Source organism: Rousettus aegyptiacus, unplaced genomic scaffold (genome assembly GCF_014176215.1).
Source record: "Rousettus aegyptiacus isolate mRouAeg1 unplaced genomic scaffold, mRouAeg1.p scaffold_m13_p_2, whole genome shotgun sequence".
NCBI classification, from domain to species: domain Eukaryota; kingdom Metazoa; phylum Chordata; class Mammalia; order Chiroptera; family Pteropodidae; genus Rousettus; species Rousettus aegyptiacus.
The window spans coordinates 163,741,936-163,759,700 of record NW_023416295.1 but is presented as its reverse complement, the minus strand read 5'-3'; the positions used below and the strand labels follow the sequence as shown (position 1 = coordinate 163,759,700).

Below are 17,765 nucleotides of genomic sequence, written 5' to 3'. Positions count from 1 at the left end.
ACAATGACTAGAAAAGTTAACAATCACCAAAAAAAAAATGTTTTCTAAAAATCAGGTTTTAACCTTAATATAAAAAAAGCCTCCAAACTTACCCGCCTAGACTGTACATTTTTCTCCTGACTACCACCAGATGTGGGGGATGAAAGGCAGAGCTTAGGGTCAGCAGGACAGGATGTTTGGGGTGTGGAAGGGGGCGCGGTGGAGGGTGGAGGAGGAGGCGCGGCACTGTGGCTGCCCCGTGGCAGCACGGCGGGTACACACGATGGCTCAGGGACGGAAGGGAGAACACCTGGAAGCCAGCAACAATGGGGACGCGACTGCGTCACCCTGACCGTCTGTACAAAAGGTCTAACGTGAGAGGCTGGTAAACACAGCCAGTATTCATCGACTGGCATTATGGCAAAGGCTCCTCCTCCAATACAAGGCACTGTGGGGGGAAAAACAATTTGGTGATAATAGCCATTTGGATCAAGGAATCAATATAAGCTTCAAATAACAAGTTACTCTCTATTTGGCCTCGAAGAGCATAAGGCTGACTTGCTGGTTTGAGAGAATTAACTAATAAATATAGCTAGCTGCTGTTCTATAAAATAACCATTTTTAATCTCGGCCGCATTTTATCTGCATGTACTTAACCCAGATGGTGCCACGATCACCGATCACCGGCTGCCTAAAAGAAAACCACCCATTCTTATAATCCCCTCCCCCAACATATCTACTAGAACAAAGAAAGAAAATGCATTGTCATGCTGAAAAGCCACATACTTCTCCCCAACTATGTTTATAATCTGCTCTGTACTGAAATTCAGTATCAGACCTGGGTTTTTATGGTTCAAGGTTAAAGTCGAATTACATCAATCAGCGCCCAGATTTTACAAAGAAAGCTCTGAGTGAGCCTGAACATTTTCAACTGTAAAATCAGTAAGAAGCATCCGGCTGACCCTCAGAACTAAACATGATGCCTTCGCATTTTAATCAAACTTAAAACTGAAATTGCTGTCATTCGGCTCCAGGTAAGTGGTTTCCCACCTGAAATATAAATAAGACAGCAGAAGGCAGCTCCCCAGGCAGTGTAAGGAAGGAGCACACAGATGGGGTAAGGAGAGACAAGAGAAAAATGCTCCCCACTTTCTCCTCCAATTCCAACTGCTAGAAATAGTGGCTGCTGCTCACAGTCGCTGATATAGGAGTTCTCAAACTTTTTCGTCTCAGGATTCCTTTACAACCTTAATTTACTTAGGACCCCAAAGAGTTTTGGTTCATGTGGTTTATTTATTAACATTTAGTATATCAGAAATTAAAACTAAGAAAAAGTTTAATATTTTAAACTATTAAATATCTTGCAAGAGAGTGAGAGTGAAAAAGGCAAACAGCAACTTAGTATTATGAAGATAATTTTGACCTCAAGGACTTCCTGAAGGGGCCTCAGGGGCCCCCAGAGGAATCCAGACCACACTCTGAGGACCACTGCTATAGGACATAAGTTATAAAACACACAACACCTCACCTGCAGGTGTTTGCTGGGCTTACTACATGTTGGCTATTCTTTCCTTTCTCCCACCCACAACCCCAGTAAAACTGCTCCAGACTCCCCAGCCTGACCCCGCAAAGGGCCCAAAACAATCAGTGTGTAAAAACAATGCTGAAAGCAATTCAAGTGTGCCTATTTCTTTAAAATTAGAATAAGTAATCTTTATTTTCCCTCGAAGCATGATTAATATCCTTGGGCACAGATTTATACCGGTTTCCTCACCACTATTCGCGAGTTCCCGCGTTGACCTGACCTGCACTCTCCTGTCCTCCCCACCTCCCTCAACTACTTGAAATGCCTTCTTCCTATCAAATCCTGACCCAGTACATAGACAGACTGAAGGATGTTATCTTGTTTTTACTCAATGTGTGCAAACACAGTACCCTTTCTAAAGCATTCCTTTAGGGTTTAAAGGATTCTTGTATCAAGTTCTAAGACTCCACCATAAGTCCCATTTCCTCCACTGCCTCCCTAAAGTTCCCAAACAACATTCTCCTTTTCTTTCTTTCAACTCCATTCACACATGTTAGTTATCAGGGAGCACTTATTAGCACAGGCTGCTCTACCCCAGCCCCTTCACGTCCTTCAAGATTTAGCTGGGAGCCTTTACTTGACAGTGCCCAAGCTGGGTCCTCCTCTGAGATCCCCACTGGCATCATCGCACAGTCCCATCGACTCTGCAAGGACAGGCATCTTGTCTTTCATCTCTGCATCACGAATGCCAACTTTGCACGTATGTGAAGTTCAAAAACATTTCAGAACAAAAGACTTGGGTGCTAGTGCCTAATCTCTTATGTATCCTGAGAGGCTGGGTTTCAGTTTTTCATCCACAAAAATAAAAGTGTGGAAAAAACACTGAAGTACGAGAGGGAACAGCACAGTAGGTTAGAAGTCTGGATCTGGTTGAAACCTGGACCTGACTTTGCCACTTACGTGTGACTCGGGCAAGTTCCTTAAATTCTCTTGCCTAGGTCCTTGTTTGCAGAGATAAATAACCTTCAGCAGGTCCCAACTTCCTGTTTCCTTTGAAATCTGACTGCACTGTTGCTGACATGGGGTTGTACCTCAAGCTCAAGCCCCTTCGTACTTTGGAGGATTGTGGGTCAGCAAAGAAATAACACTAAATGGTGGTTTGAATGCTACACACCTTCTACAAGATACTGGGCCCTAGGCCTATGACAGGAGTTGTCAAACTACAGCCTATGAGGCAAATCCAGCAGGCCTATTTTATAGCCCCTGAGCCGATAATGGTTATTAACATTTTTAAATGATGAGGAAAAAATTTAGAGTAATAGTTCATAATACATAAAAATGATATGAAATTCAAATAAAATTTTACTGGAAAACAGCCATGCCCATTTGCTTCAATACAGTCTATAACTGCTGTTTTGGCAACAACAGCACAGTTGATTAGTTTCAGCAGAGGTCATATGGCCCACAAAGCTTAAAATATTTACTATCTGGCTTTTTGCAGAAAAGAAGCTGCCAACTCCTAGCCTAAGGAAATTGAGTCAATGTCGATGTGTAATGCTAGGTGGGAAGTACCAAACAGTAATACTGAGGTGAGTACAAATCAAAGAATCATCTTCCTGCCCGGGAAAGTAGAGATGCTTGTTTCACTCTTTCCCTAGGGAGGAGCAGGAAAGCTGACTCTCCATGAACAATTAATCATCTAGATCTCTGGCTATTATGCATCTAAAGTATCTAGAGCAAAGGTAATATTTAACATTTACTCTGAATCAAGTATTCTGGCAAATTATAACAGATTCCGTTCAAATGCCTCCTTCCAGGGGTCTTCCCTTACCTCCCTGAGGTGGCATCTCAACCACTATCTGAGCAGTTTTTCCTCAGAGGAACCATCATGAACAGCGATGCTGTTGTCTCCCTCTCCGTGATAGGCTGAACAGTGGTCCCCAACACTGAGGTCCGAATCCCTCGAACCTGTGAATTCACCACTTGTAAAAGGGACTTTAGAGATGTGATTTAAAGACCGAGGGTTTTCCAGAATCATCCCAGCGGGCCCAACTTCATCACAAGTATCCTGATATGAGAGCAGCAGAGGGAGACTTCTTTACAGTAGTAAATGTAAAGACAGAAGAGGCTCCACAGTCAGCTCTGAAAAACGGAGGAAGAGACTGTGAATCAAGGAACGCAGGCAGCCTCCAAAGACTGAAAAGAAAACAGATTCTCCCCTCAGAGCCTTAGCAGGAATGAGCTCTGTGAACATCTTAATTTTAGCCCAGAGAAAAGATTTTGGCCATCCGAACTGAAGAACTGTAAAAGGTAATAAATTTGTGTTGTTTTATGCCATTAAATGGTAATTTGTTACGGCAGCAATAGGAAAGTAATACGCCCTTCAAAATATAAATTTCATGAGAGTTGGGTCGTTTTCTACCCTTTTTCCCCAGGGCCTAGAGCAGCGCCTGGCACAGTAGGCATAGTTGCTGAGTAAATTAACATGGCCACCACTGAGTCTCACATACTCCTAGTTAAGACACTAGGCATCGAACAAGGCATGTCTGGTGAGGAGTAAAGAACTAAGGCAAAATCTTTTTGCTCTCACTAAGAGTATTTTTTCCTTGAACAGCAAATCTCTGGAAAACCCAAGGAACTCATGTGAGAATCAGTGAGGCCAAAAGATGCTTTCACAGTTGCTAAATCAAAGGGTGGTAGACACAAGAATCAGCATTCCTTCAAATGAAAAAGGGAAAGGAATGGCTACTTTAGAAAATAATTGGCAGAGTTTCATGAGAAATTTCTATTTTTTGCTAAAAACATCCACTATTACTGAAGAACCTTTCCCCCACCAAATACATGCAGGATATGACTCCACTCAAATTGATGTCATTCATTCAGTCTGGATTTCCTTTCCCCACTTCACACTAGACTTAGGAAAGTTTATCGTTACTGCTATGCAAAACATTTATACACCTGCCAAATGATGCTTAATGGCAAAATCCACCACTACCAAAGATTAAATTCCTATAGGTATCAGGAAGCTTATAGGCTTCTTCGCTGCACATTCAAAAACTGTTTTTTCAAAACTCAAATTTTCAGTAATAACACCAATAAGCCTATTACTTTTTAAAACAATTGCAGGTAATTTTTAAAAAAGCATTTATAGCTTTATCTGAAGTAAAGGACTTTTGAATAAATTAATCTTACATTTCAGTTTAAACAGGGACAGTTTGCAGGCATTTCAAAACCTATTAAGAAATGCAGAATGGAACTGGAAACAAATACTCAAGGTTGTTACATAATGAAACATCACTGATTCTGAAAGATACCCTGTACTGGCAGAAATTACCATGAGAAACAAGAGAATTAACCAACTAAAAACTATAACTGGCTTTTGATTTTGTGTTTGAAATAATCTGGCAAAAATATCTTCTGCCTCTGAGGATACTGACAAGGTAATTCAATTTTTTGCCCAGTTTAACATTCAAATGAAATAGTTTGTGATGCCTGACTAACATAGTAGAGAAACTCTACTTTTGTTGAGTCTAAGGAGAAACTCAGAATATGAATATCCACTCATTCATCTGAGTCCTCTTCACAATGAAGAAAAGCATCCAAATTCTTTTATAGTATTAATGCTGCATATTCATTGCCCTAGGGATAGCCTTTCTTTACCATTTTTTTCATCTACTCTTTCCCCAACCTGGTTAGGAGCCCCATATGGAATTCCCTTGGTTCCCTGTAACACAGGAACACAGTATCACAGAGCATCATAACTGATTTTTATTAATAAAGTATCTTAAAGGACATTCGAAAAAATTTCCCCATGAATATACCATAGTTTTTAATAACAGTATATCATTACAAACTTGTCAACTACCAAGAAAATGACATTGCACAGTAAAACATTTTCTGATGTTCCTGAAAATACTTTTTCAGTTCGTAAGAAATACAGTATGTGCTTCTGTTTGGATTTTACTCTCCATTGAGATACTTTAGAAAAGCCACAAAATGCATCCTATACTAAGAAAATGTTTAGTATGAGTTTGTGATCATAGCCTCTGAGATTTCAAAAGTCGCCACAATATTTCTCCAGTCCTGTAAACTCAAAGATATAACTCCTTGTCTCCTGCCATAGGAACTGGGATCATTTCCCTCACCCATTTGGTTAATATTAATTGGCTCTAATATTGGCAGCCTGTCTTGGTCAAGCCTTATTCTTGCAAAACCATCCCTTATAATGAAAGAAACATAAAATATATTCTCCACAGTACGAGAAAAAGAATTTGGATCAATTACAAACTCAAAATAGGAGACGGGAGTATCAGGATACTTTAGAAAGTACGTTTGCAACAATCCCAAGATTCTTTCTACTTCTTTTTCTGTCGCTTCTTGATTACTATTCAGGTCCAACTTCCTCAGCTTTAGAGGCATATCTCGATTTTCTTCCATTTTGTTTGCTTTTTTCTGGCCACGTCGGGGCTTTCGTGCAGAAGACTCTGACTTGAATGAACCAAAAACAAAGTGGAATGTCTCGGCTTGCAATATCCAGGATGTTGCTTCCTTCTGTACTGTCCCCCAGAAGGAAAGGGCTATATTATCATCAAAAGCACTCAACTCATTATGTTCATCACCTTCCATCCAGTTTAGACCAACAAATATACATAGAAAGTCACAAAATGCTACCTGATTAAAATAGCTCATATCACAGTTTAGCTGCTTAGCTTTTTCTTTACCCAAATCAGAAGCCAAAACAAGAAACTGGGCATCGAGGGCTGCTTCTCTTGTTCGGCTCACTTCGTCGAACAGGACATTGGCTTCTTCAAGAGCCTCGCTTAACGAGTCGCTTGCTGTGTTCACTATGTCTTCACGGTTCTGCTGGACGTTACTGATGAGCTGCCGGTACTGCCTGCGGATGCTCCGGCACTTCTCCTCGTCCGCCTCCAGCCCTAGGAGACTCAGATCGAAATCGGCGTCCCCACAGTGGAGGTCATCAGAGCAGCAGTCGGCGCAGCCTTCGGCCCCCTCCGCCGCTTCCACCTTCATCGGTCCCGCCTCCTCCGCCTGCTTCGCGGAGTATGCACGACTGGTGATGGCAACCGTCGGCTCTTCTCCTTTCCCCACGCCCCCCCTCAGAGAATCTTTTTCATCGGACATGTCGGTTACTGGAGGAGCTCAGGTATCGTTCGGCTAACGGCTTTCGCAACGATTCGGACAACGGCGGAAACTGAAGGGGTCAGTCGGGGCGGAGGAAGACGTCCGCCCATGCGCACTGGCAGCAGGGCGCGGAGGCCCCGCCCCCAGCACGCCCCGCGGCCCCGCCCCCAGCTCGCTCCGCCTCGCGGTGGTCCCGCCCCTCGCGTTCGCGAGCCGCGGCACACAAAACGCACGCAATAATGGGCCCCAGCCCCACACTGAGACAGTGCCCGTTTAAGTGAGGCTGTTGTTTTAGCATTTACTGACAGTATCGCCTAGCTTTCAATGAAACATGTGCACCATCTATGACAAAATTGTGAACTAAAGGTCCTGCACTTTAAAAACATTTGCTGTCACATACTGCAGTTAGGTCGACCTTCATTTTTCTTTCTTACTATGACGAAAAGATGGGGCCTTTTTTTTTGAAGGGGGAGGGACTAGATCTGGCTAGATTATAAACTGCCAGTAGGGCCAAGGATCTTGACAAACACAACTTCTATTACAAATAGGCAGTGAACAATAAGAGTTCATTTGCTAGGTAGTTGTTTGGAACTCAATTCTTCATTTTACAAATGTAAATTACTTCAATTACCTTCTCAGGCCTTCAAAAATCCAATCCCTTCCAACCTACTGAAATGAGGGAGGGGGCAGCCACTCATCTGAGTGTCAGTGCTAGAGCAAACTCAAAAGTTGGGGGGACGTATTACTCAGGCGAACTTTGGTTCTCCACCCAACCAAGGGTGAAAGAATAAAGTGGGTACGGTCTCTACAAAAGAGCTGTTTATTTGTAAGCTTGCCAAAGGCTAAAGGACATAAACTGAACAGATAATAAATATGAACCCTAAAAGGTGAGCAAAGGCTATTAAGATTTTAAACATAATCTCTTACAAGGCTATGGAAAGTGTATGCTGTAAATCAGGTGACTAAATTGCAAAATTCACCCACTAGTCCATGGGAATTCTTGTACAGTTGGAGAGAAGGCTCAGTTCAACAGTGACATAAGCAGCAAAGTGTAGGTATCACTGGAAAGGAATACAGTTTTTAAAGAGAATATGCATTCTCAACCCACACAACCAAAAGCTTTTAACCACTGCAACAGGTAGATAGGAACAAACCGGGTTTGAGTCCCACACTCTAACAGGTGGCTTACCCTGCTGTCAGCTAACTCCCCAAACTTCTTTGTGCCTCCTTTTAAAGTCCAGAGGGGCGGGGCAAAAGGAATGGGGAAAAGTGGAAAGGAAATAGGAGAGAACACACCGTACTTCACCTGTCAACAACTGTGGTTTCAAGGCATCATTAAGTAAATTAGCCCTACCTTCCTTCCTATGCATCTAGTCTGATTCACTTTTCTTTGACATTAACAAAGTTTCTTGCAAATACATGAACAGGAAAACCTATTCAGTTACTCCAAAACATTTATATTACTATTGTCCGCCATTATTTAAGTAGGGGTAATTCAGGAAGAAACGTGCATTTTTTAAAAACACCACACATTACAGTTATTTGCCCACATATATTATCCTGCCATATTAGACTGTTAGCTTCTCTAAAGCAAAAATCTTGGTTTTAAATCTTTAAAGCAAAGCTGTTTTCACATGGATGCATTTGAGTACACACACTGGAATGTATAATTGAACACATTAGAAAAAGTCAGGACTCAGTGTCAACAAAGGGGCATATCAGGGCCCCCCCCCAACACACACACACCCAGGTCTGGCCAATTACAATCTAATATTCATACCTGTTTTAAATTTTAGATGAAAACACAGTTAATCCCAAGTCCCAAATTCAAAAGAGTTTGCTTTTATAGTTAACCCTTTCTTAGTAGCTTCTGATATTCACTTCAAATTCAATAAAAGCTCTTTATAAAAGAACTCCGAAGGATAAGCCGACCATCCCGCCCTGAAGGTGCCTGTTTTCTCCTGGCTCAGAAGGGAACACAGGCTGATACCAATTTGCTCCATAAGGAGCCTTTCATCTAAGAATTTCAAAATGCTTTAGAGAGAAATTAATTCTCCTAACCTACTCAGGAAGGATTACTAATACTATTTACAAGAATTTCTCAGGAGATAACAGCCCACACAACTTGCCTGAAGCAACAGAACACATCAGGACATGCGTCACATCACATGATTTCCAGTGCTGTGTTCGTTCTAGGCTAGATCCTTGACCCTTAGAACCACAGTAACGTGTAACTCAGACTATCCTCAGACAGCCGTACATGAATATTCTGCCTTCTTAAATCTGCCTTTAGAGCATAAGGTTCAGATGTCACCTCAAAATAAAAATCTCACCTAATGATTTTTCCCTAATCATTTAAAGAATGGGATTTCTACACTGTGAATCCTTAAGTCACTAAACAGTAACTTTCTATCCTAAGGTCGAATTACTAGTAATAATTATATAAATGCAGCTTAAAAAGAAGCAACAGCAATTCACAATTTCAGTTACACTGATAAACTTCTCTATGACTTGCAATAGAAAGCAAGAGTATGCTATTATTTCAAAGAGATTACCTAAGTCTACCTTCATTCAGTTAAGACTAGTTCAGGCAACAAAAGACACACACAGCTTGGCCTTCAAGATAATTTAGCTCCTCTCCTTCCTTGGTCCTCTTTCAGGAGTTGCTGCCGGGGGCTGACATCCGGCCCCTTCATTTCCTTTCTTCTTTTCTCCAGTTTTCCCTCCAGTATTATTTTTCAGTCCCTTTGCTCAGAGTTCAGAATCATTCATCTCAAGCATTCTTAAACTCTTTGCTACAACCTCCAGCATTCAACCCAAACATAATGGGATGGATGTCACAGATTAGAGGTCTCTCTCCAGCCAAATAAAGAGAGAACTCGCCTAGGTCCACTCTTTTCCAGTGGGATTTTTATTTCAGGATTAATCAACAAATAGATGTTCAAGAGACTCCTGAGCCGAAGCCAGGAACAAGCCGGGTTTGAGCCCCACACTCTAAGCGGACTTATCCTGGGGTCGGCTACCTCCCCAACTGCTCCGTGCCTCCTTTTGCAGCAGTATTTTCTCCCCTCGTCCTGCCACGGTATCGATTTAATGCTGAGCCGTGAGACGCAGTAAAAGTCCTGCTCCGATTTGTCAGAACAGCAGGACATTAGGTGTATTTTCTTTTTCATCTTAACTTCCTGTAAGATTATGTGTATGTGTGTATATTTTCACTCTGGTTTTTCACAGTATTAAAGGTAAACTTTGCTATGATTAAGACAGATATCTGTGTTTTTCAAATGAGTTTCTAAAAGACATGGCCAGTAGAAGGAGGCAAACCTGGGTTCCAATCTCGACCAATTAGCTTAATATTGGTGTTACCTTAGGCACGTTGCTAAACCTCCTAGCCTCCAGTTTCCTCATTGGTAAGATGAGAATACTACTACTTACATCATAAAGTTACTGTAAGTGTTGAATTAGAATTATGTGACGGATTTGACAATAGTTTCTTCAACTGTGGGGTAGATACTTCATAAGTCTTAAATTATCCCCAAAATAGCAAATGTTTAATAAACATATACAAACCAGTAGCTTCCCTCCTGGATGTTGTTTTAGGAACAGAAAAACATTTTAAAGGTTAAATCCCTAAAAAGGAATACAGGAATATATCCCACTATAACAAATATCAGTAAAAAGAAAAATGCCATATAATACAATTTTAAAACCTAAGGCTTCAACTAATGGCAGTGACTATATACTCAGAAGGGTAAACCTCTCTACTAGGTATTCTGAAGCAAGGTCTACAAAGAGTCCGAGACCAAGCAAAACTATTTATGTATATTTTTCTCATGAATGGCTACTTGGACTTCAGATTCTTTAAAAAACCCAGTATCCAAAAGAGACTCTGAATAACTATTCTATTCAAATAAGATTGCTTTATTGTTCATGAAATAAAAGATAAAATGACAGTCAAGTCCCACAAAATAACTTGCAGCCATTTGATGAAATATTTCAGAGTATATAATAGCTCTACTCTTGCTCTGTGGTCAAAAGTGACACGCTTAACACACAATGTAAACATATATATATGCCTTGCTATTAAAGTGTACAGCTGAAACTTACTGGATTTTGTTAACCAATGTTACCATAAAAATAGAAAAAGAAAGAAAGAAAAAGGGGGAGGGGAGAGAAAGAAAAAGAAAGAAAAAGAAAAGAAAAAAGAAAGAAAAGAAAAAGAAAGACAGAAAGAAAAAAAAGAAAAGAAAGAAAAGAAAAGAAAAGAAAAAAGAAAAGAAAAGAGAAAAGAAAAACAGAGAGAAAAAAAGAAAGGTCACACTCTTAACTGACACTTGGGAGAGCCCAGTGCTGACTGACTTTGCCAAGCCTCAAGAACTAAGGTAAACAAGGGTGTGAGATGGAACTGGAACCTTTCAGGTTGTAAGAGCTATTATCACTTGTCTTGGGACATCTCAGAAGTCAGCAATGACCCAGAGAGTTGTTTTGACAGACGAGGTGTAGGAAAGCACTGGTTACGTCCCCTTTAGAGGTAGCCTGGAAAGAACTCAGATCTGGAGGTCTGGGTGCAAATCAAAAATTGTGCTTTATTAGTTTCCTCTTATTTCCTTCAGAGTTGGAGTTTCCTCATTTGTAAAATGAGTCTACTGGATGTCTTCTCTGCCATATAGAGTGGCTGTGCGTCTTTGTAAAAAAAATCATATACGAATATTTGTTGAAAAATATTTTAAAGTACATACACTGCCCTATACACTTGTGTTAGAGATAACAAAAAGCGTGCCTAGCTCAATGTCAGGGACACAGGTGCTCAATAAATAGTCGCTAAACAGACATACTGTGACTTTCTTCTCAACTGACATGGGCACATCTACATAGAAAGCCCGAGGTGGACGACACTGCTACCACACAGCTCTTTAAAACTCTGAAATGCTTTATACGCTGCCTGGACTCTCTTCTGAACAATTTAGGGCTCGGTCTCTGACACAGTCCACCTTCAAAAAATCAGACACCTTGTAGCTAAACATCCCACTTAAGTGAGCCTCCTCCTCTAGCCCTACTATCATCCATTCAACAAATATTAACTGAATGCATACTAGCTGTTAAAAAAGATATAAAAATAAATCATTTTCATCCCAAAAGAACATACAATTTAGTAGGCACAGAGGAATGCACCAAGCATCTAATGAATGAATTCTAATTTGCTAGAGCTACGCTAGGAATACCGAGATTTGCATGAGCTCAGCCTTGAATCATGAGCACAACGTCACACCAAGGAGATCAGGCATGTATCCTAACAGCAGTAACACAAAGCCAAGTGCCAGAAGTGTGAGTACACCAGAGTGAACTTTATACACAGAGCCTGGGTTCCATTCCTGGCTCTGCCACTTAACTAGCTACGTAACCTGGGCACCCTCCTGAAATTCTCAGGGCCTCTATTTTCTCATCTGTCAAACTGAATAATACCACCTCCTTCACAGGACTATTGTGAGGATTTGATCGACTAGTTTCCCAGCATTTAGAGTCTAGCAGTCAACAGACAGTCAGTCACTAGATAGTCAATAAATGGTAGCTGCAATCACTAATAGGCATGTCTTAAATATTTACTGAACTCTAATACAGACCTGGGATCACAGGCATGAAGAATAAGACTAATTCTCCACTTTTGATATGTAAACCAAAAAAAATTCATTGGCAGGATTACTTCTTTTCCAGATATGATTTACGTGAGTGCTGTGGAAGCACAGAGAAGAGAAAGAATAGAAAAATCTGGCCTTGAACTCTAAAACAGGGGTCCCCAAACCCCTGGCCTGTTAGGACCCAGGCCGCACAGGAGTTGCAGTGCTAGCATGACCGCCTCAGCTCCACCTCAGATCATCAGGCATTAGTTTCTCACGGGAGCATCAGTTATCCTGTCCCTGGTGCCAAAAAGGTTGGGGACCACTGCTCTAAAACAGGAAGTTGGAAAAGTGGGTTTGAGCAGAAAGAGAAGTCGGGAATTGAAATAAAGAACAAAACAAAGAAGGAAAACTTTAGAGACTATAGCTGTGAACAGTATTCCCCAGAAGCTTCCTATAGGTAAGGGAGCAGACAACCAGAAAAGTAGGTGGGGCCCAGATCTTTGAAGACATAGGATACCAAACTAAGCAATGTACACATTGCCATGGATGCAGATCTGGGGATAGCAAAGAAGCAATTAGGAAAATGCTCTGACAGCAGACAGACTACAAGGGAAGGAAGATCTAAACTGAAAGGCCAGTTAGAGACTGCCGGAATGGCCTAGGCAAGAGGAAACGAGTACTTGAAATAGGCTGGGCAAAATGGGGGCAGTAGGTACATACGTGGGACACAGTCTGATCCTGGGAAGTGAATATTATTGCCTTAAAGAAATTAAGTCCCGTATTGCCAGTTTTAGTCTCATTTCCCAATACTATTATCTCAAACTACTAAAAGTCTTAACTATGTCCAGCACTTAGTATTCCAATAAGCACTTTTTTGCTCACTTTGCTTTTCCTCTCAGAGATACCACCAACAGGTATTTTACACAAGTGGTTTCAAAACTCTGCAGGCACTGATTTACATACAAAGAAGTTTCCCTGTAAAAATACTTGCAATCTTGCCTTTAAGAACTAAAATGTTCTTGAAAGCCAGAACTCTTTGAGCAAAAAGAACTTTATTCATAGTTCTCAGAATTTAGTGGCTTCCTCGTTCAAATTTTACACATGGACATACAAGTTCTAGCCACAGTTAGCACATGTCCCTATTTTCCTATTCAGGTATGAAGTGTAACTTTCCTATTGAGTTACCGTTTGCGGTTTCCTAACTATTCTATTTTGGATATTAAAGAATAGTCTTTTGTTTTCTCCACTACTAATTATTCAGCAATTGATCTTGACCAAAACTACCTTATAGGTTAAATTAAGTCTCAAACTTGATATTTATCACAAATACCTGAGGGGGCTTATTTAAAAATATATATAAAGGCAAATCCTAGCTCCTTCTAGAGGTTTACTTAACAAGAACGCAGGTAAAGCCTAGGCACACGTATTCAACAAGCATTCCAGAGAATTCTGGGCAGGTCGTCCCTAGACTAGGTTTTTACAACTTTCCTATAGGCAGTCATTTAAGCTCATCGGTTCTCTCCGGAAGGCTTCTCACTCCCTGGTCTTCTACAGTAAGTACACTAAAAGCCAGGGAAGTTCTGCTATTGCTGCTGTTATTTACCGGGAAGGAGACAATGGAAGAAGCAACATTTAGAAGAGAAAGGTAGAAGCAGACATTTTAAAAAGCTCTCTCTCCATATTTTATGTTGCAATTAAAGTATGAAATCTTAACCTTATGTTTTAAGGTGTTGACTTTAGGATTATAACACTAATCCTATAAGCACTCAATTCTCCACTAAATGCCTTTCTCCACTCAAACCAAATGTTCCCTAAAGCATTTCAGAACCCACCATTTAGCCCCAAATGTGGGCAACGTTTCAAACTAGCAGTCCTTAACTTTGTGTCTCTTCTTCCATTTTTTAATACTCTTTAAAAAAACAAAAATAAATCAAATGATATAAAGTAGACTGGTAAGTTTACTTAAAAGAGCTGTACTAACTGATTTAATTATGAATCAGTGGCGTGCTTTCTTTCACCCATGGCACTGCACCTCCCTAAATGTCTGAAATTAGCTATGATCACATGGAATGGAAAACATCAGATCGAATCAATAAAATGTGTCCAAAAGCTTATAAAACCAGATTCCTTTTATTCCCACTGATGCTAAGACCAGGATCACCTGTTGAATTTATACAAAGATTAAATGCCTACATAACTTTTTAAGTGCAAATTTATGTCACAGGTGGAGCAAACGGAACAATCATACAGGAAGGAAAATTAATAGACCTTGCAAACTAAAGGTCTCGGTAACACAATATAGTCTAAATCAAGCCAAAGGCCTTTTTCTCTCTTCAATTATTTTCCATTAAGTTGCTATTTGTCTTTGAAATCTATCTCCATTTCATATACCCATTTTTCAAAACCACAAATTCTTTTAGAAAAGGTAATAAATAAAATGCAAATTAACTGTTAACATCTTTCCTAGGGGCACACACAGCTAAACAGATTTTACACTGAACTGAAGCCTCAGGTTTACTTTATCAGAAGGCAATGTTTAAGCATGTTCCATTTCTTAAAAATTATACAGATACAAAGACAAAAAGATAATCAGCAAAAATTAGAGCAGATATATCAAGGTGATAAGCGTTATGAGGCTTTTTAACCTGGTAACCAACCACACCTGGTATAGAGCATTACCCATGTTGCATATCCCTTTAAACATGCACCTAGCCTCCAAGCATTTTGCCAGTATGGTAGGCCATGACCCCTCCCTCAGTGGACTGTCCCAAGGTAGCAGTGCCACCACACCCGCCACCAGGCAAAGGAAAGATTTCTTTCTCCCTTTTCCCTACATCCAATTATTAAATCTGAGCTAGAAAAAAGACACCTGAAGAGAACCTCACTCAGAGGAGGTTCCTGGTTGCTCTTCCCTGAGCCAAGGGTTTCTGGGTTTCCCTCCCAGAAAATTAAAGACTATGACAGGGACGACGAAAGTAAGCATTTCCTGATCCCCTTTTCTGAGTACTTCCCTAAACAGCTCACTTACAGCAGTTTGCACTACTGCTAAAAATGATTAAATGATTTAGATTTACTCTGAAACAGGGACAAGAGTAGATCTTTTACAAACGTATTTTAAAAGATGAGAGTAGTTACGTATGCCCTTCCTCAGTTCTGAAGTTTACCCCACGTCTCATCGACCGCTGTTAGCACGTGAGCTAGCCCCAGCGTGCTTCTTTGTCATTTTACCAGGATGGGCTCCATGTGGAGGTTCCTTCGCATCCACCTGGCTCTGAAAGGACGGCTGCGACCCCGAAGGGCTCCAGGGGCTCGCTGCCCGCACACGCGGGCGAAACACACATTACAGTCTCCTACCTACCTTCAGGGTTGGACCATAGCCGCCTATCTTCCTCCTTTTCACAAACACAACGGGCACGCCGGTTTCCGAGGTCAGTTCGGACAGTGCTCCCTCGAGGCCCCGCCCGTCCTCTGTGGCACAGAAGCAGAGAAGGGAGCGGGTCAGGCTTCCCGGCCGCGGCGGGAAGTGCGCGGCGGAGGCGGGGCTTGCGCGGCGCCAACCGCGCGCCCGCAGGCCACCCGCAGTCCGCCCGCCCTCCGGCGGGACAGCGCCACCTGCCTCAGCCCAGGCAGTGACCTAGGCCCGCGCGCGCGACCAGCCTCGGATCCTGGACCCGGTAGAAGGGCACAGAAGCTGGAAACATGGCCTCGAGGCTGGCTCCTAAGGCCAGAGTTCCGGTCAGACTCAGACTCAAATCATCACCAAGTCACTCTAAACTTAAACGACCTACTTTCTCAGTACTTTCCCAGTAAATCTGGAATTCAGGAAAGCCTCAAAAGGGAGACTTAAGGCCCATTTATCTCAGCTTTTATAAAGCACCACCCAACTTAATCCTCCTTTTAAGTCTGCATCCACACAGAATGCCAAAATCTAGCTTCCAATGTTTTTTTTGAAATTTGAACCCCTGGGGCAAGATAAACACTGCCCACTTAAGTTGATTTATTTAGGAACCTTGAAACAATACACAGCAACACCCTATATGACATGTCATAGGAGCTAATGGTCCAACTTACAGCCGGGTGAATTCAGAATGAGTCAGTGAGAGCATTAAAAATAGACTACAGTTACACTTACGTCAGGCCCATTCAGGAGACAAAAGCCAACCCAACACTCAAAAGTATAATTGTCTGGTAATAATAGTAATAACAATAGTAGCTAACACTTCTGTAGTGTTTTGTATATGTGAACACTTAAATTTTCACAACTACTTTTTGAAGTAGGGCCTAGCAGGTCCATTTCACAGATAGGGAAAGTGAGGCACAAAAAAAGCTAACCTGCCCAACTTCAAGCAGCTAGTCAGTCAACAGCAGAGCCAGGATTCACACCCAGGCAGTGTGGTGTAGGCTATTATCATCCGCTACCCAGGTACTGCCTGATATAGTGAGATATATAGCATTGGTTCCACTCTTAGCTGTCCTGTTTAATTGCCTGGGGCAAGTCATATGATCCTGAGCCTTGGTTTCCCCACTTACAGACATGGAAATACATTATGACTTGCCAACGGCTCAGGATTTCTGAGGATTCAATGGTGTAAAATTCCTTGAAAGGCAACCTCAAATTGTTTTACTCTCTTAAGGCTGTCGACGGCCTGTCAATCCATCACATTATCTACAGTTCAAGACTTTATGCACTAATAAATGATGCAAACCCCATTTTCTCAGATATTCCGCAAACTGTTTCTACAAAGAACTAGAGGAAGGCAACAAGGGAGCCAGTGTCGCTTTCCACAGGCCAAGATTTCACTGACCCGTGTGAAAAAATGAACGCCTCCCAAGAAGCTCGCTTACCTTAGAAAAACCTCACCCCTACTCAGACCCGCCTTAAAACATCTCCCTTCTCCTGCATTGCTCACGCACCGGCAGGCGAATGCTTAAGTTCCCAGCATGCCGACAGCCTGAACACCCGGAGCTTTGTCCGCTGTCAGCTAACCCGAAGCTTACATGAACACGAGCTCTAGGACATCAGGCTCTTCAGACGTCCCACCACCTTCCGCTCCGATGCAATGCAGGACAGAAGCAAACAGGGGAACCGGTTTGCAGGTTCCTAGCGATTCCAAGAAGCCACGCCCTTCCCTGAGTGGGCGGGCCAACAGCTAGAGTCAGAATGACAAAGCAAAAATCCACTCCTCGTGCAGCCCTGGCAACCTACGCTAAAGGTTTAGCAAACCAGGAGCCCCTAATTGGGTGATACCATATCCTCTTCCTGCTTATAGCGCCACCCTCCTCCCTCAAGACAGGAGAAAGAAAAAAAAAATTAAGGAATGTTTGGAACCAAAACAAGAGTGTGTTTTTAAATGAACAAAACCGGACTATGCCCTAAAGCAGTGACTCTAGAACTTATCTGTGCACTGCAATCACGGGATGATCTTTAAAAATGCTTACGCCCCACTCCCACTCCCAGACATTGTGATGTCATCGGTATGGGGAGCAACCTGGGCCTCTGAGTT

At 41.9% G+C, this 17,765-nt stretch overlaps 2 protein-coding genes across 5 annotated transcripts in view; both read right to left on the bottom strand.

Moving 5' to 3' along the window:
- The window catches only part of LOC107501156 (thioredoxin reductase 1, cytoplasmic), a 57,298-nt gene extending 39,909 nt beyond the window's left edge, over positions 1–17,389 (bottom strand). Inside the window, exons 1-3 of one of the 4 annotated variants that reach the window (XM_036237379.1) lie at positions 17,260–17,389; positions 15,620–15,729; positions 93–427 (exon numbers count right to left, since the gene is read on the bottom strand). In XM_036237379.1, the coding sequence (XP_036093272.1) occupies positions 93–395 (303 nt within the window). In that variant the 5' untranslated portion in view covers positions 396–427; positions 15,620–15,729; positions 17,260–17,389. Of the gene's footprint in view, positions 1–92; positions 428–15,619; positions 15,730–17,106; positions 17,124–17,175 lie in introns of those variants that run through there. The other 3 variants (XM_036237380.1, XM_036237381.1, XM_016127031.2) reach the window with 3 other exon arrangements.
- EID3 (EP300 interacting inhibitor of differentiation 3) lies at positions 5,250–6,798 on the bottom strand. The gene has a single exon (XM_016127035.2). The coding sequence runs from the start codon at positions 6,644–6,646 to the stop codon at positions 5,525–5,527; it is 1,122 nt and encodes a 373-aa protein (XP_015982521.1). The 5' UTR covers positions 6,647–6,798; the 3' UTR covers positions 5,250–5,524.
- Positions 17,390–17,765: the final 376 nt, after the last annotated feature.

Coding starts and splice junctions, on each gene's coding strand:
- EID3 (XM_016127035.2), bottom strand. CDS start 6,646: ATGTCCGATGAAAAAGATTCTCTGAGGGGGGGCGTGGGGAAAGGAGAA.